Below are 24,538 nucleotides of genomic sequence, written 5' to 3' on the forward strand. Positions count from 1 at the left end.
GGGGAGGGGGCGGGAGTGTCCGAATGTGCCGCAAGAAAATGCAATAAACTGAAGTATGTATTAGGTGGTAGTATAGTTACACATTTGGAACATGATTAGGAGTCTCAAGGCGAACGAGAATCATAAGACATTCAAAGTTCAATTACAGTCGGACACGCAGACATTCACACAAGGCCCAATAAAACATTATTTGCTAGAATTGTGAAGAGAAAATCACTTTTCAACTTCTCCCTTAGTAAACCGAACTTTAAAGTGGCTTTTATGTTATTGTTCTTTTATATATTCGGTAATGGTACGTCCCCTCTCTGTATTGGCAAAAATATTGATAAAGACATTTCTAGCGCGGAGCATTGCACTGTTTTAGCGGCCATCAGACCCTGGATATTAACACGATAGCGTTAAAAAGCTCCTTTCGCAAAAATTATGGTGTCTGTGTTGGCGTCGGTCTCAGCGTCATTAGTTGTGAGTGAAGAATCATTGTTTCATGCATGACCGAAAAATCGAGAACAATGCAACTAAAAAAAGTAAAACATAGAAAAAAACAATGGACCAGAGTGGAAACCAAACCACGGTTGTTTGGGTACGATTGGAAATTTAACTCCTGTCGTTTGCGTGGCAAGCACATGTTCTACCCCATGACCACGCTTCTGCTTGTGAAAACAACAAAAAGAACTTCGTCTGCTCAGAAATTAAGCGAAAGTAGCTTTCCTGCTTCACAAACTCACGCGACCTGTATACATGCTTCACAATGCAACATGAAATATGGCAGTAATATTGTCTGGTACAAGCGTCCCTTGCCAGCGGGCATTAGAATATGTGGCTATCTTAATGTTTCCGTGGTTGAAAGCCGGCACCCCACTACAGAAGGCACATACGCTACTGCGCCTATTCCCTTAAGGCCTCATGTAGTAGGTGCATAGCAAATTGAAAAATTTTCATGCACTAAGTGCTTTAAACACGCACTAGGAACAGAATGTCGATATCGCGTTCAGCTCCTAAAGATGAAGCGTTAGGGTTCTCTAATTTTTTAAATTCTTTATCGGCTGAGTGGGAACATCCGACAGTTTTTCCAGAGTTAAACCGGCATTGTAAACCGCAACTAACCTGGAAGTCACCGAACCCGTCTCCGTCTGAGTCGACAAACGAGGCGACGAACACCTCGTACATGACCGCACCCTGCCACCACTGCCTGGGAGGGTCGCACGACGAAGGCCTCAGCAGCAGTACGCCGACGACGATGCACAGCACAGCGACCAGGCACGAGACGCAGAGCAGCAGGCAGCCGACGCGAATGGCCGGCCAATTCCAGCCGGCCGAAAAGGCCGAGTCGCAGCAGTCATCCTCTTCCTCGTCCCCGAGGCTCCTTCTCTTATGGGCTCCAGCTGCTCCTCCACTTCGACTGCTTTTCTCTACGGTCTCCAGGAGGGCCGTCGTACTGCCTCCACTGTCGACTATGCACGACTCCCCGCCGCAGGAGTCCAGCGGTGACTTGAGCGAGCTGCCGGAGTCCAGGGCCCTCGTAAGCGCCGTGTAGGCGTGGTGGTTTGCCGTGGAGAACAGGCTTCCCAGGCTGAGACCCCTCTTGGACTGGTCGTCCACCTGTTCCAGTTGAAAGAAGTTTGTGGGAGAGATGACGATGTTGTTGTTTCGGCAGATGCCGTCGATGGAGTGGCGACCACCGGCCTGCCGGTGGGAACCTTGGTGGTAGAGGTGGTGGTGATGGTGGTGCCTACTGTGGTCCTGTCGCTTTGTGGTGGCTGAAGTCAGCGACTGACCGTTTCCGGTGATCTGGAAGATGTCGCAACCAGCACCGCTACGCTCGGCAATGCCGAGGCCGCTGCGGCAGCCCGCGTCGTGCTTGTAGTTGTGGTCCTCATCATCTGTATGAATAGTTTGACAGGCTGCAAACGAAATGAAACAAATAGCGTAGTTATAATGCTTCACCTAGCTTCTGCTACAGCTGAACTAACTGGAAGAACCAGTTTATAAAGTTCTCAAACAAGACTAGAAGCGTACTCATTTATGTAACAAAAAATTCTAGAAAGTGTTGCTGAAAAGCTGCGCTTTGAAGTGTCATGTTTTAGGACGTTTTATGTTTACTAAATCGTCAAACATAACTTTTTTAAAATTTCTTTATTCTTGTTTTAAGCATGCCGTCAACTATTCAGACGAAGCAACATACAATCTGCTGAGATAGTATATTTCGTTGTGATTAGTGTTGCACTTTTGGCTAGTACATGGGACACGAGAAAGCACGAATTAGAACAGTAACAAAATGGCAAATGCCTAAAGTGTGGACTGTCCTTGTTTCTTTGTCAAAGCACTTTTTCTATTCAAATTTCGGAGTTGTCAGTGACACGGTTATAGATTGTACTGGCGTTCGCGAAAATAGGTATGTGCCGTTCGCCCTTACATTTTCGTGAAGACGTCGCTGAAGTTGACTTATTGTTCTGCGTTCTTATGGAACATTGTATAATTATACAGATAATAATTTCATAGTCTACCAACAAACTGTAAAAATACGTTATGCCCATACTGAAATTATCAGGCGAAATTCTAAATTATTGAACAAGTCTATAGGACAACTAAAAGTACACTATAGCTTACCTGCACATAAGAAGCTCGAGCGACTCCCCCTCCCCCCCCCCCCCTGCCACCCAGTATAGAATTGACATTCACTTGCATCGCTCGCATAAAGCACCGGTCTATTATCCTTAAACTGCATTAGATAGAACACCTGAACTGTTTATTCACACTATAGCTCGTGACATTGGCTGACTAGCACTAACAGAAAGAAAAGATCAGAAAGTTCTCGACAACATTAGGCCTCTAAACGTGAGTCTAAAAGTAATTAGTACAATAATCAAACCGACAGAGTGAAATAACCATACTGCAGTCAGCGAAAATTGGGGTGCTTATTAGGAAAAGGCATCGCTTCCCGAGACAAAAGATTAAGAGAAATTGAAACACGAATGTTGAAAGAATACTCAAGAAAAATGTTTTGCGTACCAGTTTTCTACTTCTGCTAATAACAGGAATTTTTGAACCATACAAACGTGTTGAGTGTCGCATCTGAGTGTATTATGCGCTAACAAAGGATTACTCATCAAAATTAATGAAGCAATGCATAGGAGGGTTTTTAAAAGGTCAGGTTTCAGAAATTAAGAATAAGGGTGGAAAAAACGGGGGTGGGGGGGGAGTTAATGCAAGTCATGCGCAACGTATAGCCCGGCTTTAGAGTCGATATACCGGCGTTATCATCAGCGACCTTTCAGCATGCCCTCTTAGCCTCTTTTCTTTCTATTCGTGAAGGAAGGGATGGCAGCTTCTGCTGGGCAATACCTAATGACCGTCCGAGAATTTCATTAATCATCGTAATGAGCAGCTAACTCCCATCGGGGCGACGCTTAGCGCTCAGAGCTCAGGGCCATCTGTTTCACGCTTGACGCGGCGAGGGGGATTAATGTGGTCGAACGCTGGAAAGTGGTGAAAAGCAGCTCCGGTGTACAATTACTAAAGAAAAGGGAAGCATGATAAAAGGAAGGGGAGGAGTGGTCAGCGCAATGAACTTTTACACCCTTTTTTTCATTGATATGATATATAAGATGTTTTTTTTTTCAGTTGATAAAACTTTCACACCCATCGTTCATTTGCTGCCTGAGAGTAGGCTGTACTGTAAGAAGGTGATGTAGTTTTGATTAAAGCAGGGCACGCGTACTGTTCCTGCAGTTCGTGTTGGCTTTTCATCATCCGAGATCAAGTAATGGTAAATCTTTTTTGAATTTTCCGAAATTTGTGAGAGGAACCACTGGTGCAGTAAAAGTGAAAGTTGGTATGGTTAGCAGCGCTATGTATTGTGGTGTTTTAAATGCGAAGTATTTCTTAACAAACTTTCACGACTTCGAGCGTATCTATCTATCTATCTATCTATCTATCTATCTATCTATCTATCTATCTATCTATCTATCTATCTATCTATCTATCTATCTATCTATCTATCTATCTATCTGTCTGTCTGTCTGTCTGTCTGTCTGTCTGTCTGTCTGTCCAACTACGACTTTTAGCTCTCCTGTCCGTTCCTATAATGGTATCAATACCAAACTAGGTATTGATACCATTACCAATACCAATACCAAACTAGCATAGCAATATAGTATGAAGAACATCTTTGACAAGTCATAACATGAAAACCAAGACATGTGTGTCATGAATGTCATGATTTACATTTCATGGTCCTGAAACTCTTGCGGTGGTTTGGATGATATAGCGTGTTGAAAAACTGGTATGGTATGGCATGATTACATGACGAACACAAGCAACAGACCGTAACGTGAAAATCATGAAATGCGTGTTTAGTAGCAACAGGACTACATGCCACGCTCATGATGCGCTCGCAGTCAATTTGCTATACCAAGTGTGTTGTTATGTGATGTCAATGGGTGACGAAGGTATATGACTTGTGCAAACATGACAATCCTGGCACGCGTGTCATGTAAGAACATGGCGACGTACCATGCTCATATTGTGCTTGCGTCCATTTCGCGAGCTCCACATATAATAAATTTGGTATCACGTGACGTGAATAGATTACGAAGGTAAACGACACATCCAAACATGATAATGATGACACTGAAATCATGTACGACATCATTTACCTCCACCTCGTAACGTTGTACTGAATTTAAAGTGACTCATCAACCTTTCTCATTCGCTTCTCAATTCACGTCAATTCACGTCAATTCACGTCAATTTTTGTTTTTTTATTGTGTGTCAGTGCGCTGCTGGTTAATCGTAGCTCATGCATCTTGGCAATGTGTAGTACTATTTAAAGCTCCAGTATTATCGGGTGCGTACGGCTTGTAGCCTGTGAACCGCTCGTATTCTTTAAACGTGAATGTCATCCTTCTATCTAACACCTGATATCCCTGTGTTGGGCTACACAGGTGCTGATTTTTTTTAATGAACACCCTGAGTGGTCGGCGACCGGTCTTATTGGTAGAACATGACTTAGCTTACAGTAAGTAGGCTTGTTGTTGGTTTTTTATCAGTTAAGTGGCGAAACTAAAGAGCGAGAAAGAACCGTCGGCAGTGCGCGCATAAGGACCTCGAAAAATTGTGGTTGGTTGTGGTTTCTGCCCAGAACTTGGAGGAGCACATTAGGATGATGAACCAAGCCAGAAAACTGACCGGAGCCATTGGCGGTCTCAAGTAAGGAAGCAGCGCATGCACTTCGTGTGAAGCGTAGTTTTATAAAATAAACTAGACAAAACTATTTCGCCTAATATATTCTTTTAATCGATCGTTTTTTATCGCTTTTTCTTCCTTTGTTTGAACCACCTCATGAGCAACAACATTTTCATTTGTTTTATTCAACCAGTCAAGTCAACATTATTTATAACAAGAAAAAATTAACGCCGAAGTGCCAAGTTCCAGCGTGCTGTGATGGTATACCGTGTCGAGCTCGAGATCTCGTTTGCGTCCGAGGTTTAGAGCCCGAATCTCAATCTCTAATCTATTTTTGAGCGTTGGTCCAACACGTACTTAGCATTCTGGAACGCCAGCGGCCGAAAGCGGCGCTACCACGGGTTCGACGTGAGTAGGTTTCTGTGCCGGGACGTCCAAGCGTGCTAGTGTCTCGCTTTAATTCCCCTACCCCTCCCCCTCTATGCCGAATTGCCAATAAGGTTGTTTCACTCACTTTAACGTTTTTTTTTTTCATTTTGTCGCCGTGCTCATATCTAGCCGTCATTACGGTCTTGTCGCGAATAAAACTCGCATACCATTATGAGCTCAATTACGGCCCGACTTTCGCTATTTTTTCGTGAGGTGTACTACTGCTCCCTTCGGTGGCGTCACGCTATGATTCTTTGGGCAGCGTTATGGTACCCTGTTATGGTGCAGTATTATGACCCTTTTTAGGGTATGTAGTATACCTCAAGAAGACGTGATTTATACTGGAAGAGAGAGTGAAATATGGGACAAGAAAATACACCCCTAAAGACACTACCCGGCACTCTTAGTTCTCACAGCGAGGCTGGCCAGGTGACCAGCTACCAGACCACTGTTTATTTTGCTATGAACATGTGTCTTTGTTGCTGTGCAGTGACTCGCGCCGTTTGTTATTGAAACACCCTGGGGAAATTTCATTCGCTAAACTAAACACTACTGCTGCTTTAAACGCCTTTATGTTCAAGCCGATCTTAATAATATTTAGTTCTATTCATTAAGAAGATGTTTTAGGTATTTCAAAGCTCGAATTTTAATTACTAAAAACAACAAACAAAATTCTTTTATGTGATAATCCTCCAGCTGTTAAGTGAGAATAGCACTCTGACGGTTGTTTCTGATTGTCGCGTACCTTTTTATTCATCATCATATCAACGTTTTTGGTAACCAATGTTGATGTCATGCCCGTCTACGCAATGCGGATTGTACTTCCATGCCTGAGCTATATATAGCTCAGAGAGTGAAGTGTATGCAATGGCAACAATAGGAAGCCTCCCAAGTGGCGACATCCTTCAGCCACGTGAAGATGCTATCCACAATTTTTTTTCTTTCCGTTGAATCAAGCGACTTCTCCGTCCTCCCGATTTCAATGCACCCTACACGGAGTCCCAGTAGTGTTCATTACTAAGCCCACTTTTTGTACTAACGTTGCTGAGTCCTGCCGGAAGTTGCAGCAATACGGACTCCCCGCGGGAGACTCGCATCTCCAACACATTCTCTAGACAGAACGAGAACTACGCTTTCATTTTCCTTCCTCCTTCGCATTGTGGCACTCGGTACAAAAGACGGGTGCATTTGTACCACTCGCCGCAGTTCCCGAGGTACCGCAACCACTCTCCAAGCAGGAGCACACGCGCACACTCTTGCTGCCCCCGACCTTTCAGTATTCCTACGACGCACAGTGGCCGCAGCAGCTCCCCAGCGACCGTACGTCTTATTTTCCCGCACTTCCCGATGGCCCTTCGAGGACGACCCACAAGCTTTTCCTTTTCTTTGCATGGCAGGGGCTGACCCCTCAGAGGCGGCTGGCGCTAATCGATCAGACTCTCTCTGGCTAGCCCTGAGGCAAGACAGAAAAAAATACCCGTAAACGAACGATGCAGCAGAAAGAGCTCCGTCTCTTATACTACTGTCTTCCATTTTTCCTCCCCACACTCCTTCCTTATTCTCCGGGTCGGCCAAGCGTCCGCCGCATTTCAACGCCCCCCTTCCTCCCTATGGCCCTGGCTTGCTCCGAGCATGGCCTGCGCTCCCGTGTTGAGACCTCTCGGGATCCTCCCAACCTCCCCTCTCGCACTCTCTGCCATCGCCGTTCTTCCCTCTTTCGTCCCTTTTATTGTTTGCGATTCCCAGACGTCCTCTTCTTTGCCTCCGGCGCGCACTCTCTCCATTCGGGAACCGGGCTGGGTCGTTCTGGGTGTCGTAGAGGCGTCGTCTTGGCTCCTGAGAATGTTCCTCTACACTCCTTCTCGTCGCAGTGTAGGACGAAGGTCGCGTGCTTGTTTCAGCGCAATAAAATCATGAGTGCATGATATCGACATTGATGTGAAGTGATTATTCTGGGTTGTCTTCTGATAAATCACGAGAAACACGTCTTCATCGGGTCGGTGAGGGCACAAACAAATAACGCGAAATTGAATTTCGTAGGATGTTCTACAATTATTATATGAACTCCTAGTATGAAAACACCGACTGCCTCAACGATATGACAGTTTAAAATGTGTAGCTAGCAGTTGCGTGGCCACGAGAGGGCAATTACCACAGTAAGTACTGGCACATTAGACACAGTGTCAGTTCGGTTCCAAAAAGTGGTCGACCTTGAGCTTCGTCTTTCGGAGATGAATGCGATAGCAATATTCTGTCTTTAATGCATATTTCAACGACTTAGCGCACACTTTTGAGTGCGAATCATTTATCTATCTATCTATCTATCTATCTATCTATCTATCTATCTATCTATCTATCTATCTATCTATCTATCTATCTATCTATCTATCTGAAAGCAACTTTTAGCTCTCGTGGCCATTTCGATAATGGTATCAATACCAAACATAGTTCCACATATACCAAATTTGGTATCACGTGCACGAATTGACGACGAAAATAACTGACACGTCTAAACATGATAGTCATTATATAAAAGTCAAGTAAGGCATAATTTACTTCCACCTCGTAACGTTGTGCTAATTTTAATGACATATCAACATTCATTCGTACTCTGCATGTCATCGATTCTCACTGTACGTGGGTTCTGCCAATTTTTTCATTGCATCATTCTACTCGAGAAGCTTAAATAGTGGACTACTACAATGTAGTCGATAAAGTTGAAAATGGCCTGTGTCAGTGACGCTTTCGCATAGGCTGCATTCTGTGTCTGGGTAACATATGCTTTGAACCACTAGAAAATATTTTCATGAAATCTTTCATAACTTGATATGCTCCCACTACGTGATCTTAAGGGTCATGCTTGGGATGTAAAAACAATGCGAAAATAGAGGCAAGTACTTGTTGCTATTATTGCGCTGTTCTTACATCCCAAGCATGAACCACCAACTAGCCCAACTTTCGCTTGTCATGACTTAAGGAAATACGTGCAGTAACGCGCGTGCCATTTGTAATGAGGGGCTGGTTTTAACGCACGAAGTCCTTATGAGAATCACTTGTTCTGCTACTGGATGCCAATGAACGCTTGTACTACGCAGTATTACCGCGATATTGAACGTTTTATTGCGAAACCTGTATACAGGACGCATGGGTAAGTAAAACTTGAGCAAAATTTTTACTGCATTTTCAAGGAGACGACGTTTTTTAACTGTATTTATGAGCATACACACGACTCTGTGGTACAACACCTACTTGCCTAATAAATGTCGTGATTTCAAGCCTCACTCAGATCTGAATTTTTTAAAATGGTTTATTTGCACCTTCCTCAATGTTTTCGGTCTCAAACAAGATAGTTATAATTGGCTCACAAACGAACATTGCTGACGCCGACGCCGGTATTTGTTCGAAACGAGCTTTTTCAAGCTCTCGTGCTAAAAACGAGAAAAATTAAACGTGGTACAATCAGCAACGGCGCACATGCGTATGAGTCTACGTGAAGGATAGCGCCTGATTTCGTGCGCGTGTCATCTTTCTCTTGAGCGATGAAGAGAACTTGTGAAATAAATAGCTAAGTCAGTGCTAAAATACCCAGTTCTCTTTGTTCCTAATGCGTAACTTGTAAGTGACACCTTACGCGCCTAATGTACTACATTGTACTACTACTAATGCATGCTATATAAATTGAAATGTAATGTATACATTGTGTACTACTATAATGTACTACACAGGGAGCTTGTCTGCTTCCGGTGTGCGCGCGCGTGTGTGTGTGCGTGTGTGTGTGTGTGTGTGTGTGTGTGTGTGTGTGTGTGTGTGTGTGTGTTCCGCTATATTATAGCACACACACAAACAATAGTAGAACACGCACACACACATGCTAAGCGTAGTGCAAAATAACAAAAACAAAAACGCCAACCAAGGTGAAAAACACAAAACTTGAAAATACATTTCGGCTCCCCACACAGCAGCCTTGTTCACAGTCTGCTAAGCATGCGTATATGCAAGGTTCGCCTGTTCGAATAGCTTTGTCTCACGCGATTGGCGCTTTTGGAATCGCACTGATGAGAGTGCATTTCTCTTTCGTCATGGTACGTTTTCCAAAGCCTGCTCTGTACAACATAAAAAACAAAATAAGTACCATAGGTTACGCTTCCCGGCTAACAAGCCGCTCGATCACAGCATTTATCCGCGTGGCAGTTGCCAAGAAAAGTAGCCGCGGTCGCTGTCCTGCTTATCGAATAACAATCGAGATACGGGGTATAGGCTTTATTCCCTTTATTGGTCCCACGCCGTTTGTCACTTATACTCTTTTTTTTTTTCATGAACGTTTTACTTTGGCAATCACACTGACCTTAGAAATATATTACTGCTTAATCGTGTTATCTGTTTTACACCAGAAGTCCTTCGACACTTATTATCTTAAAGGAAATACGATTATATTTGAAACTACGCTGTCTTCAGTCATTCATCCAGCTGAATACAACTTTATTCATATATTTTGTTGCCTCTTTAGACACAGCTATTAAAACCTGTGTGCTGAGCTCAAAGAAATCCCGCCATGTATGCAAGTTATCTGTGAAAACCTTTTCTTAAAGAACTCTGTTTGCCTATGTTGGCCCACAAACTGTAGAAGAGCTGCGAAGAAAGATTTTAATTTCTTTTTTTTTGGCAGAAAAGGAAGGCATGGTTGCAGTGCTCATGATTTATTCAAATTTTGGCTCGGCTTTGTTGGTATTTCCCACCTATTCTTCAATTGAGTGTTATTGTACTTTATTTTAATTATCAAGAGAAAATCCTTCGATATTCATCGTCTTCCATCATTCATGATTTATTATGCAAGTGATCTTACTCAAGACGAATCGAGCCGCTTTTTCATTAACGAATTGGAGACTTTCGTAAATGCTAATGGATTCTTCGCATTTGATATTTTTTGTCGAATGCTTAAGTTTGCTTTAAGCGAAAGATTCAAATGGAAATGTGTTTCGTGCTGCGTGGGAAACTCCACTATGAATTTGCATGAAAAGTTGCTATATGAAAACCTTTTTTTATTGCTCTTGTGCTACAGTCATGACTTGAGAAGGGAAAGGCAGCCTTAAGGCGTGCGCATGGTCGACAAATATTTGATGGACTTCTTGTTTGTGCAGAGAAATTGGAACGAACGGGAGCTGTTGTATATCTATACAAAGTTTTTGTTGTGGCTCCAATACCCGTTCACTAACAGCAAAACCATTTCGTTAAGTCAGCACACCACTCTGCGCAGCTTTCCCCTCGAACATCGACTTGGGACTACACAGAAAGTCCGCGAGGTAGTGAAGAGGCAAAACGGTAAAAAAAAAAGATTGTAAAAAGGGTGTATTTTTGTCCTACAACATTGATCATCATTCGGCTTACTTGCGCTTCATTTCTTGTAAACTCGGCGCTGGCCGCTTTCCTATCAAGAAAGCTGCTTCACTCTGATAACGCACGTGTCGTTCGTGACATGAAAGCGCCAGGCGTGCGTTAGTAGTGCAAGGAATAGAACACAAGATAGACGACGAATATTGCAGTGGGATGACAAAAAGATGCCCTTTTTACTCTGTCTTCTCTTGGTGTGAAGGCCTCGACTTGCTCACGTGGCAGGCCGAGGCACAACCAACTCTACTGCACGTTTCATTGAAAGTTTATTTCTTTCTCTCATCCACGGCCCAGTACTATAATATAGTTTTCGCGATACGTTCCAAGGTGCTTCGTTGACGATAAGTGACTGATCGCTATAAAAAAATTGCAGATATTTAAATTTATTGGTCATTTGTGGTATGCACTTTTATGCGTGAGAATAGGTTATCCGACGAGATTAAATGAAAAATACAAAGATACGCAATTTATCATTACAGACAATGAGTGGTAGTCACCTTCTGCACCAACGGTGAACTCTTCAGCACTTGCTCACAAAGCTGCAGTATGCTTATTTTGTTTGTTTATTTGCTGACTGTTCCACATGTTCTGTTTCGTGAAACGTTTGTTTGATGCAATGAATTTAGTAGCGGGAGTCACAGTAAAAGCTGATACAAAATTCACAGATTCATCGTGTCTGTGCGAGGTGAATGTATGTGGAAACAGTATAGTTCAGGCGAAGATATACGCTTCCTAGTACTTTTTGCGAAAAGTTCGCTTCAGCTACATTTCCTGTCCATGAAATTTTTACCACTTTGTATGTATGTATGTATGTATGTATGTATGTATGTATGTATGTATGTATGTATGTATGTATGTATGTATGTATGTATGTATGTATGTATGTATGTATGTATGTATGTATGTATGTATGTATGTATGTATAGATAGATAGATAGATATGTGGGGTTTAACGTCCTGTATGTATGTATGCATGTATGCATGGATGCATGCATGTATGTATGTATGTATGTATGTATGTCGGTGCTAAAAAAGAGAAAGGGTGGCCTCAATTCTTTGTAGCCACAGTCGCACGAGAACAATCAACATAACGACGAAACAAATGGGGAATAAGATAAGTTTCAGTGAAACACAGACATGATGTAGAAATGAAAATAATAAGAAACAAATCAAGAATGCACGCGGAGTTGAGTTGATTGCAATTTTAAACTGAAAAAACATGGATGGGAGAACAGCAGCAGAGTAGCGCAATTCACAACATGTGTGCGCGATTCAAAAGAACTAAGTCTCTTTCTCAGTGCCTGGCGTTGTTTTTAAGTCTGCCTTATTATTAATTCAAGATTTTTGCGTAAAGACGTATTATTATTCTTGCTTCACCAGATTTCATTTAACTGTCTTTGATATTTACGTTGCTCAAAGGTGAAATAAAAGCGTAACAAAAAAACATGGCGGCTCTCACCATCATAAGAATCGGTAATACACGAAAGTGGATCGGGTCATTAGAAGTTTACATCAGCACTCATTGCACAATTATAAATAGGGGTTTGCACATTGTCTGGCGGAGTTTGCGGCTATATCATCACCACATGAGGACAAACGTGCGCTGATGGGTTTAACATCTCCATCGCGACTACAGACGTCAATTATCTAGCTCAGAGCTCTGTGGTAGCTAAAGTATTTAACAAAAACCTGTACACGGCGTACGATGAATACCACACAAACGTGGCAGTAACAAGTACATAATAAATATTAGTACTCGATACGCACTCAAGAAAAGCACTAGCGATTGCGCAGAGTAAGGGCAAGCTGTGTGCTCTTCTGTAACTTGGTATTATAACTTACCCTTAGGGCTGCATACAGAAGGGCTGGCGCATAAGGGCTCGCGTCGCTGAAGGGCTGTACACAACCCTTCAGTGACGCGAGATGCAGAGCTTGCAGCTTTCACCTCAAACCGGCGAAGTTTTGCGCTATCGCTGGCATGTTTTATTGCAACAGTGCACTCACTGAAACTGTATTTAACAAAATTTTCTGGAAATCTAGAAGCCAGCCAGTGGACTGCTGTTCAGGGCGCCTCCTAGCTAGCACTGAGTAAAGAAACTACGGCATTAGGGGCCGAAACGCTGATACTGCCGAGGCATGTCCTGTATAGGCACATGGTGTAGTAATGGGGCAGTGTTTCGCTTTATGCCTAAAAGACGGTTACTTTCGTTTTTGTTTTTGCGGATGGTTCATTCCTGGTATTCATAATATTTTTTTCTGGTGCAGAACTTATTGATATAGAGTAGCTGAGGTAATATGTACCTGCACTTCCCCACACCAAAATAGTTAGTTAGCGCAAAACAGAACCCCACATCGAAAAAGTTGTTCTGAACAGGAGATGTTAATCATACAGGGCGCGCTTCGAGAGGTACATGTGTGAGCGTCGGTGGGGCGTTGGTTGAAGGGCGCTACTGACTCCCATTGGCGCGAACCGAGGGATCGAGATTTCGTCTGTTTGCAATTGAAATCAACAAAAGTTGTTTTTTTTCTTTGTCGTCCGCGTGCATATTAGTGATGTATTTCGGTGGCGGAAGCACTTCCCTGAAAACTTCTTAAATTCCAGCGAGCGGCAATTTCATGTTCAAAAATCTGAATAGGGTATTTGGTCCACGTCCACCAGCCCACCGTTACGTAAGAGAGGAAACCCATGTTGCAATGAACAATTTATAGAATATGCGAATACCATAGAAAATTTACATTTTAGTGCTTCACAAAAGCCAGTGTACTACGATAATGTTTATTTTCTTTGCGATCGAAGGCGACAAAACAAGTTTTCAGCTTCTTGAAGACAACAGATCATGCTATGACGACTGTAAAGTGCAATTTTATGTGAGCGTGCATTCCACTTTCTCTCTCTCTCTCTCTCTCTCTACATCTTGCAAGCTCCACCGCCCATTTCCCCAGTGTAACGTAGCATGCCGTTCCTTCTTGACTGGCTAACATCCCGGCCTTAACTTTCTCTCCTACTCTTTCATTGCTTTTTATTTCCGATTACTCATACTTTATTTTAAAATCGTGTGGTTTAGTTTTTTTTTGTGTGTAAATACGAAGGGATCGTGTTCAATATAATCTTTGACGTTCAAAATATTTGCCTACAGGCACCCGACTATTTTTTATTATTTCTGAACTTATGCGCACATACTCGTTGTCGATTGTACGTAATAAATTAAATATACGTCGTCATGGAAGCTCTTTAGCGTATGGCTTTTTGTTTCTTTAGTTTTTTAAACACAATAAGTACAGCCGCTGCCAGTGCGTCAGAGCGTCCACCTCTTCTATATGTGAAGCCCATGTAAAAAAAAAAAAAACCCTTCATTCAAAGAACTGCGCACCGAAAAAGCGTTTCCCTACCTAAGCGAATGCGCAAAGTATTAAAAATCCAATAAATTTATTCTTGTCCTCGGCACAATCAATATCACGTTACCGCCATCGCAGACATGCAGGAAAGAAAGGGGTGCATCACGCGGGTGCTCTTTATTTAACAGGGAACGCCGGTATTGATTTATGCAACCTCAAACAAAACTCTCTGGAAAAGGTGGTTCTCTATTGTATTGTGCTCGCTAAACAATGGAATCGTTTGGAAAGGTTGGAAGTTTCTGTCCAGAAAGTTGAAAGCGTGGAAAAGCAGAAAAAAAAATTAAAAAGTAAGGGGAAGCCAGCCGGGTAATATATCAAAGCGATCGTAAAAACTAACTCTACAGAATCGGATAACGACTTTGGTTGCAGTGTCATTATGTCAGCTTAGGTAAATGGTGAACGGTAGTGCGATTTATCACTATAACTACAATAGAACATAGCACGCTCGCTTTGCCACGTTTTGCATGGTAAAAAAATATGCGCAGTTAACAAACAACAATCGTATGAAGCAAGAACAGTGGTGACATCGGCGCTCCATTTATATGATCAATTGCCACACTACCATACGATTTAATAATGGTAACAGATAAGAATTGGCTCAAGATAACGAGTACCATTTTCAGTCGAGCACTTGTAAGGGGAAATAAAAATGAAGCAGACGAAAAAGACGTAAATAGAGACAGGTGGCCCCTTCACATTTTTCGCATAATGCCTGGCGAGTGTTTATAAAAATTAAGGTAAAATAAGAATTCAAGCTATGGTGACAGCTTTTCTGCCTGCCATAATCATGTACCAGCGGTTTCAAATGACACGTTTAAACCCCACACACGTGTAAGATGGTCGATGTCTTCTACCCAGCTTCGACATCTCCATTGTGCTCGCTGTTAGCACAAAACCGTTGTGTAGCTTCAAGCTCACTTTGTCCATCTCTTGCATACTATTCTTCTCTCTTTACTAATCCTGCCTTTTCATTATTCCCCCTTTCCTACATCCCAACTTTGAGGTAGCCAACCGAGCTGAAGCTCGGTTAACCTATGTGCCCTTCGTGTCCATTTCTCTGTCTCTCTCTATTTGGGCTACAGCGTACCCCACTCAATCACCGCTTTCCCTTTTAGGAAACGCTGTTTTGGTGCGACATTGAAGCATGTGTGGCAATGGTTGAACACGTGCGCTGACGTGAAGTATTTTCTGTTTATCTGCACGAAATCAGCATTTCTTCGGATTCACATTATCAGAACTCTTTTGATAACCGGATTATACATACAGTAATCATTTCCTGTGAACTTGTCATGATCACTTGTTGAAACAGGTATTTCTATTTTTTTCTTTAAAATTTGCTGTGCATTATGACTGTTCTTTTGTTTTGTTTTGTTTTTGCGTTAACTTACCAGCCAACACGCCTTTGATCTGTTCTACTCAGAACTTAAGAAGGCTGTCTAATCATGGAATAAAACAGAAACAGAGAAAAAAAATTTTGAGATTGGTGCCAGGGAATTCGAGAAACATTGTCCTATGCTTCCCCTCTGACTCTTTCAGGTTCACCTTCTTTTCATCTAAAATCTTCCCTAGAAACAATCTCAGTTCGCTGATGTCGCAGTTGTTAGCCTAATCCAGGTTCTTAAATTAACTTCGCAGTTGAATCCCAAGATAAGATGACGCTTCTGTTTAGATTTTGTTTCTTACTCTGACTTCGTTGTGCTTCTCTCGGGAGAACACGCCCACATTTTCCATTTCACCAATTTCGTTAGAACAGAGAAGGCTCTTGTTCGCTCCCACGCCACAAGTTTTTCGAAAGAGAGCACCGCACGCAGCACTAAATTAGAGTTTGTCCTACAAAAAAGTACCACATCTTCGACGCAAGTGATCTCGTACCAACCCTTCCAAGGTATAGCATTTCCTTCAATATTTACTAGAGAGAACTAAGGCGCTGCGATCATTCAGCCACCGTAAAAATCTAACCTAACCTAACGTACATGCATCTGTCAAATCGTACATGCATCTTTCTAGTCTTTGGGCTTGCGGGCTTCGAAAGCACTTGCGGCTTTGTTTTTTGTAGTGTTTTATGTCTACTTCAGGTAAAAGAATGAACCATCGTGAATTTCGTTAGCTGACTTGAGTTTTTGGGCCCAAAAATGTTAAGGAGATAACTTAAAACAGCTGAAAATGTGTCGATTATCACCTCGTGGCAAAGCGCTCCAAACCACGCAAAGCCAGATGAAGTCGAAAGGTCAAATATTAGACAAATTTGCGTAGTACTCATCGTTGCAGTGCTGGCTGAAGCACCACGCATCCCAGCTCCCATAAAGACAAGTGTCAACATCCCCTCCAGTGTATTTAGCGGAGACTCGTTGTTTTAAAGCAGAAGGCTAGCACGTCCAATCTGTAAACCGGCACAGAAGTGTACTACTTGACTTCATCACCTCAGCAGAGCATTTGTTGGAGTTAACGCACAATTGTGACAGCAGAGAGGGTACTGTGCGGGCACCCCTTTGGGCTATGATAAATGGAGTCTTCACTGAAAAGGTGTGTGATCGAGCGTGCATGCTTAGCCTAAATTAAGATCGTACTGGCATGAACCTTATTTCTTTTTACTATCCATTAGTGTTTTCGTTTTCTTTTTGTTCGTCGAAATGCTGAAAAATAATTCACAGCATATCCACGGAGAAAACGACGATCACCTGGCGTGGCACCGAGCATCTATCTATCTATCTATCTATCTATCTATCTATCTATCTATCTATCTATCTATCTATCTATCTATCTATCTATCTATCTATCTATCTATCTATCTATCTATCTATCTATCCAGCCACCTACGTCTCTGTTATCTCGTAATCACCCCCTTAACTGGTTTGGAACTAAAATTAGTATGGCATGGTGAAATTGTATGTGACGACTAACGTCGCAACCTCGTCACGTACGTCTTCAAACACTTTCCACCAGACAAAGGCACTTACCCAAGGGCGGTATGTGCCGGTGAAATGCAGGTATGCGCCACAGGTGGTAGACAGTTTATACCTATCCAGGAACGGCGAAAGCAGACAGTGGTAAATTATGCGCGAGAGCGTTGAGAAAAAAAATGATATCGACTGCGTTGACCCGACGAACATCAGGGTCCCAGCAAAAATCAAACTCAAGCAGTCTGCGTGGCAATCAAGTATGCTACCAAAGAGCCATGTCGGATCTCTCTATTGATTTGGGAAAACACACTATGGAAGTGCAATATTGGTGAAACGTCAATTGTGATTGCAATGCTCATTTTCCAATTGTATGAACATTACATATGTACTCCTGCAATGCAGCCATTTCTTCTGGTTAATTTTGGTTGCAGAGAAGTGCCATCCACTGAGGTGAACGTATGTAGCTGTTTCCACCGCTACCACCCACGCGAGCACAAGTGGTACATGTCGGCGTACCTCTTCTCGTGTTCCAAATACTGGTGTTGCTGCTGGCACCGTTGCGCAAGTGAAAAACACTGGTTATATGAACATGTGTGACTGTGAATATATATGTCCGTGCTTACCAGAGTTTTACATAAATTCAGCGTCATTTCTTAACGCATCGCTAAATAATAAAAATTACGTCTTGCCACCACTTGCTTCGCATAACGTCAATACCGAATGAACGTGGGACCTGCCGCCGTTTTTATTAGTTATTTTCCTAAAGTTATTGAAATATTGAAAAATAATCTCAATAGTGTTAGTGAATTGTCACTGTTAAATTTTTTTGTAGTATTATGATAATAACATGGTTTGTTTGCTGCTTTGCTTCAACCTCGTGAACTATGTATTTGTTTAGGAAAACTTACTCCACTATTTCAATAGTCATGTATAAGGTTAAAGTTTTTTTATATAAACTAATCAGTGAATAATAAAGTACACTGTAAAATAGTCTCACCGAATAACTCTCGCTTTCGGATTGTCTTCTCTTTCACTGAAACGGGTGCAAGTTGAACGCGCGCAGTCCACAGAATGCTGGAAGTGCAAAATCATTTCATTGTTCCTGTAGTTGGCACGCGTGAGGTATTGGTGCGGCGTGCTCTGTAAGCAAAATGGGCCGAAACATCATTCTCATCCCATAGTATACAACGCCATCGCTGGCCACGCATTCGCTGAAACGTAGTGTATAGAGAAACGCTGCTAGGCGGGGAAAACACTAGGAAAAGTTGTGCGAGCACGAAATGGTCGTGGCGAGCTCCATATGAGAAAGTGAAAACGAGTCTAACTTAATTAGAGAACCATGCTACCCCCGCGTGCGATGCTCTCTAAAAAAGAAAAAAACTTCTGACTGGAAGTTCACGCGTGTGTATGCGGAGTGCTCGCTCTGCCCCCCGCGAGAATGGCGAAACGCCGATTCGCCGTTTTATAATTGTGCACCGGGCTCTGCCGCACACACCCCCTGCTCCTGGGCGCGTTGTTCGAGACGAATAGTGCGCTGGTTACCGAAAAAAAAAAGGAGGCCCGTTTACGGAGTGGGAGGGAAATGTGGTGGGTTTAGGGGGGCAAGGCTGTTTTGAAACTAACATCGTTTCGGGAGTCCCGCGGAGAAAGAATGTGTGTTCACTTATTTGTTTGTAACTGCAGGGGTAGAAAATGAGATGGAGGAGAGGTGGAGGGTTCTCTACTCCTGACGGGTTGGCAATGCCCCGTTCGTTTGAGCCTTACGCCGCATGGAGAACGTTTTTCCGTACTCTGCCTGTAACATGCTATTCGAGTAAGCTTAGTTTAAGCGGATGATGTGGAAGTGGCTGGCGTTTTGGTCGACAAGGCGACATAGTTGTGAGCTGCCCTCTTAGCAGAACGCGGGAAATCAACGACAGAATTTAGGTTTGGCAGTGAGCGAAATCATTGATCAACTTTCCAAAAACAAGACACGAGAGAATCAATCTGCCGGTGCGCTTTCACTGTGCACCAGTTACTTCAAATAGAGGCAATTAAGGATTCTTTCAGTACTCGAGTATTTTCGATCATTTTGAAAGTTACGGTTCCGAGAATCGCAGTTTGATCAAAAAGACTTTGAAGTGTTTAATGGGATACTGGCTCTCTAACACCGCAACGTCGGATACTGACTCAGCCTTTTTTAGCAGCGATGATTTATGATGATCTCGTCTCTTTGAAGATGCTCCCAATTGCCAAAGACAAACTGCACGATCATTGTGCTGTGTGCGTTCAATCTCACCAAGCACGGTGAATTGTGATCTCTTGGTGTGAAATGGGCGAAAGAGCACTCTGGCAAGCTTGCAGTTTGACTCTTCATTTCTTCTCTTAAATGAGGCAAGCGACAACGCTGATACAGCAAGAATTATGGTGAGCGTTACATAAAGAAAGTTTCTTCATGGTAATACGCATAGAAATTTACAAATTCGTATACTAAAAAAACAAAGTTTAGGCAATGATTCAGTATACACTGAAGCTTCGAATGAACTTTCGGTCATGTGCGTTATCCGTGCGAAACATTCGCAACCATATATACGACAGTGAAAAATTGTTGAAGGAGTTAATCATCAATACTACAAGAACAATTTATAGGCTCTCTGTTTCTCTTGACAAATCGTCGAACTGCAATTGTCGCAAAAAAGAAGGTTGAGTCTGTGTAAGCCTGTCTTGTCCATTACGCATTAAGAGTATTGACTTTCACATTTCTAAGATTTCTCCTAACATCAGACCCCAAATTTCCCGAAACATTTGCTGTGTATGGGTATGTGCATTCAAGGAATTTAAGCAATGTTAACTATTGTCTTGTATATGCTGGTAATTAAGCAATGTACATATATTTATTTTATTTAGTGCATTAGAATACCAGAGCTATGCTGGAGGACTCGCACAGAAAAAAAATATATTTAAAGAACAGGTTAATTCCACAATTATAATGGGCCCTTAGTCCACCTTCTATATTTCTTAGCATCTCAAGTGAACGCGCCCACCATATTAAAATGTCACCGCGATCTACAGTGGCGAAATTGGCAGCGCTACGTATCGTGGGGTGAGGGGGGGGGGGTTGCGCCACAAAATGAAATAAGTAAAGCAGTCACGTGATTCTGTCTACACCTTCTGGTATCCCCGTATTGCATCATGCTTTCTGCTCTTCCTCTTCGTATGACGGAAATAACTGGGGAAGGAGGAAAGACGAGTCAACGAATAGACCGTATATAATGAAAAGCGAAACAAGTTTCGATAATGAATATTGTGTAGCTTTGTTGTCATGGTGGCATTCCAAAAAATCTTCGTGGCAACATGTCTGTAGTGACCTTACGCACAAGTGTCCCACAAAAACTCTGTTTCAGTCATTCGCTGAATTCGATATCCATTCATAGGTCTCTAATTACTTTTTGATATAAATCATAATCAGAACACATGACAATGATCGCATATTGATTCGATTACGTCTTTATAAAACACCTAAATATGCGAGGCAGCAAAGAGCTGAAGAAATGCCTAGTGACGAAAACAATGCGGGATCCGAAGCGTGGCTAGTAGAAAACTGATAATCAGAAACTTTCGTAAGAGGTACTGCAAACATGCCTTCCACAGCTACCCTTATAAGCAAGCAAACTGAATGGTGCAGCATTCACGATTCAAAATTTTGGAGCATTACAAAATTTGAGAAACAAATTAGGAGCCAACACAGATTTGTGCCGAAGAGATTCGTCGACGCAATCGAAATACCCTCATCTCTGGTTATGGTGCACTTTTGAGCGGATGATTTCGTGTTCTATTGTGAGAGGTTCGAATTACGCTCGTTATAGTTTAAGCCTTAACGCAATCAAAAGTTCCGAACTCTCGGCCGCTGGAGTTCTTCGTTGTGCATGAATGCAATTTCACTGCCGTAAAACGGTTCCTATCTTTCCCTCTTTATCAGTTAATCTGATTTGAGCATATTAAGAAAACAAATCTCGCTAATGCAGATGTAATGAATGAAATCAGTAATGAAATAGCAATAATTGAATTGCTCATTCCCCACGGCACAAAGCGAAAGCGACTGATACCCATTGTCTTCCTGGATTAAACAGCAGCCACAGTTTAGAGACGAAAAAAACCTTCTGTTAGATGCTAGGAAGAAGTGTAACTCGTCCGGTTTGTAGGATTCGAAGGCATCTTTCATTCCTTACTTTCATTTTTTAAGTTTTGATAGTTTTCTTTTTAATTCTTTTATCTGTGTCACCTACGTCAAGCGCTATCTGTCACGTAGATGGGGTGGTATCTCCTTCGAGACATCAGCGATCTGTCCGGCACTCAAGCCTGGCCTCTCCACCACGCCCTTTTCGTGTCCAAACAAGAGCTTTCTGTTCTCCTCAGTACCGGATCGTCTGGGGATGTCGAGATGGAGTCGTAGCGCGTTTGTTTCTCTTCGTCGAGGCCCGACGCTGGCACTATCTTACTTTCTAATATTTTGTTGGCATTCTCTAAAGGCACGGATGTCGTATTCAAAAATCATGGAGAACACTAGAACTTCGCCATCTCAATCAAAACACTGGCTTTCCTTTTGAGTAGAAAACTAAGTCTCATCAAAAGGAAGGTATCTCTTCGCGCCTGCAAACTGGTGCTTTGGAACTATCTTAGAATACCCACTGCAAGCACAGTTTTTCAATGACCACAGCAACGTAATTCTTTTAGGAGCGAAGCTCCTTAAGGCGTGGGCTGTGCGTCCCCTGTATGTAGCCGCCTCTCGTTCAGTTACGCTAGCGTTCAGTTACGCTAGTATTACGCTAGCCACCGCCCGATCTAAAGGGTACAGCCATATCCATCCGTCCATCCGTCCATCCGTCCGTCCATCCATCCATCCATCCATCCATCCATCCATCCATCCATCCATCCATCCATCCATCCATCCATCCATCCATCCATCCATCCATTCATTCGTCCGTCCGTCCGTCCTTCCGTTCATTCGTCCGTTCGTCCGTCCGTCCATCCATCCATCCGTCCATCTATCCATCCGTCCATCCGCCCGTCCGTCCATCCATCCGTCCATTCGTCCGTCCGCCCGCCCGTCCGTCCGTCCGTCCATCCGTCCGTCCGTCCGTCCGTCCAAAAGATGCAAGATGTTATAAACTAGACGGCGGTACGTGTAGTTGATTATGAAAGATGCGAGGTGTTATAAAATAGGAATGATGCCACATATGGCGCGTGTCATCGTTCGATATAGTGCGGCGACGTAAGCTAGGGGGAGCGTTGCAATAAAATTGAGTGGGCAAAATGTACGGAGGATTCATGGTTTACCAGGTTTACCTCCGGAGCTTCGCCCACTCATCATAATTCACTTCGTGGATATGGCGGCATTTTTTTTTCGAATTGGCACCAAACTGGCCCTGCGTCGCCCCACCGCGGTGGTCTAGTGGCTAAGGTACTCGGCTGCTGACCCGCAGGGCGCGGGTTTGAATCCCGGCTGCGGCGGCTGCATTTCCGACGGAGGCGGAAATGTTGTAGGCCCGTGTGCTCAGATTTGGGCGCACGGTAAAGAACTCCAGGTGGTCTAAATTTCTGGAGCCCTCCACTACGGCGTCTCTCATAATCATATAGTGGTTTTGGGACGTTAAACCCCACATATCAATCAATCAATATGGCCATGCGTCCGAAAGGCAACGCGCGGACATGCGCAGCTGGCCTCTTGTTAAGGCGACAGCGTTGACGAGCCTCGTCTCACAAAAATTCTGCCATCAGCACCAGTGTCGGAGTCATTGGATGTGAGCGAAAAGCTATCATCTTGTCCGTGACCAAAAAATTGAGAAGTTCGCAAATAAAATAACTATAAACTACTGGTTCCAACAGAGGATCGAACCAAATCCATCTGCAAGGGAAACAGGTGTTCTATCACACAGTCACAAAATTTGTTTGAAGTGCTCTGAATAAAAAAAAAACTACGTGAATATTCCGTAGCGAAGGAGCCACCTTAATGCATTATATATTGCAATCACAGAGGCTTAGAATGGTGGCAGACATCAGAACGTGAGTTGCGCAACAAGGGGATGCGATGATGGCCCACCAATTACAAAGCGCTTAGACATATTTGTTCATAAGCAACACTGTAACCTCCCCAGAAAGTGAACAGAAAGTGAACAGTTTTTAAGTTCGCGTGATGTGGTGACTTCTCTGACCCGCAAAATAAATATTAATGGCACAATGGGCACATAACAACACTGCTTACAAGAGGCACTAGATAATACTTTGAAACAAACAATGTTAGGCGAACAGACGTTCGTCACCTTACAGCATCATTGAGGCTTGCTCCGAGCACTGAATCACGCTAGAAATCAAGAAGGCGTGACCAACAAGGGCCAATCATGCTATCGCAATCTGCTCTTGGAGGCGAAGCTCAAGCATCCTTCAATTTTTCGATCATACAGTATATTTTCATTTTTGAAGATAAAAATTGGAAAGTATTCTTGAGCTTATCTTTTTTCTTTGATTTACATTCACACTGACGTCCACTGGAGAATTGTAAATTGTAAGAAAAATACTCAAAGATTTTTATGTCATATAAATTTATGCCTCAGAATGTCAATGTGTAAAACTTCCTATAAGCGTGGGCATTAAAAAAGAGGCCGCGTTGAAAGGGTTAACAATTTTTTTACCTAGAATTGTTTGAACTCTATTCGTACGTCAGTTAGATTAATGGTTTCTTCGAATTCAGCAAAGCACGCAGCAACCAAACGTAATCGCACAACTCCACAAAAAATTTTATATTCTTGCTGCTTCTTCAATGCTTTTTGTTTGTTAGTTCAGCACGGCCTACGCAATATTTTGTTTCCTCATTCGGACTTGTGCTTTTCAAACGGTGTCTGCTTACTTCTTCTCACTCGCGCACTTCCATTTATTCAAATCTGAGCTCGAGAAGGAGCGATTTCTTTTATGGATTTGCTGCTCCAACAGTTACGTTTGTTCTCTTGTTGCGTTGCGTCTGAAATGGATGGTCTATGCCACTAAAAAACTTCGGTAACGTTCAATCGCTTTTCTTCCTTATTTGTTGTTTTAGTTATTTTCTGTTTCTGTATACGGCTTGCGTTTGCAAGAGGAAGCAAAAAAATCGCAGCATATCGACGTGAAAGTGATGAGGAGTGGGGTGAAGCTTCTCTCCGTCCCTTCGGCAGTGCGTCCATCTGTCCGTCCGTTTTTGCTTTGAAGGATTCTGCACAGGCACTTACGCA

At 42.9% G+C, this 24,538-nt stretch overlaps 1 protein-coding gene across 1 annotated transcript in view; it reads right to left on the reverse strand.

Annotated features, from left to right (window-relative positions):
• LOC142766053 (maltase A2-like) overlaps positions 1–24,538 on the reverse strand; it is an 84,571-nt gene that overhangs the window by 10,845 nt on the left and 49,188 nt on the right. The window contains exon 2 of the mRNA XM_075867871.1: positions 1,105–1,901. Within this exon, the coding sequence (XP_075723986.1) occupies positions 1,105–1,901 (797 nt within the window). The remainder of the gene's footprint in view (positions 1–1,104; positions 1,902–24,538) is intronic.

Source organism: Rhipicephalus microplus, chromosome 6 (assembly GCF_043290135.1).
Source record: "Rhipicephalus microplus isolate Deutch F79 chromosome 6, USDA_Rmic, whole genome shotgun sequence".
NCBI classification, from domain to species: domain Eukaryota; kingdom Metazoa; phylum Arthropoda; class Arachnida; order Ixodida; family Ixodidae; genus Rhipicephalus; species Rhipicephalus microplus.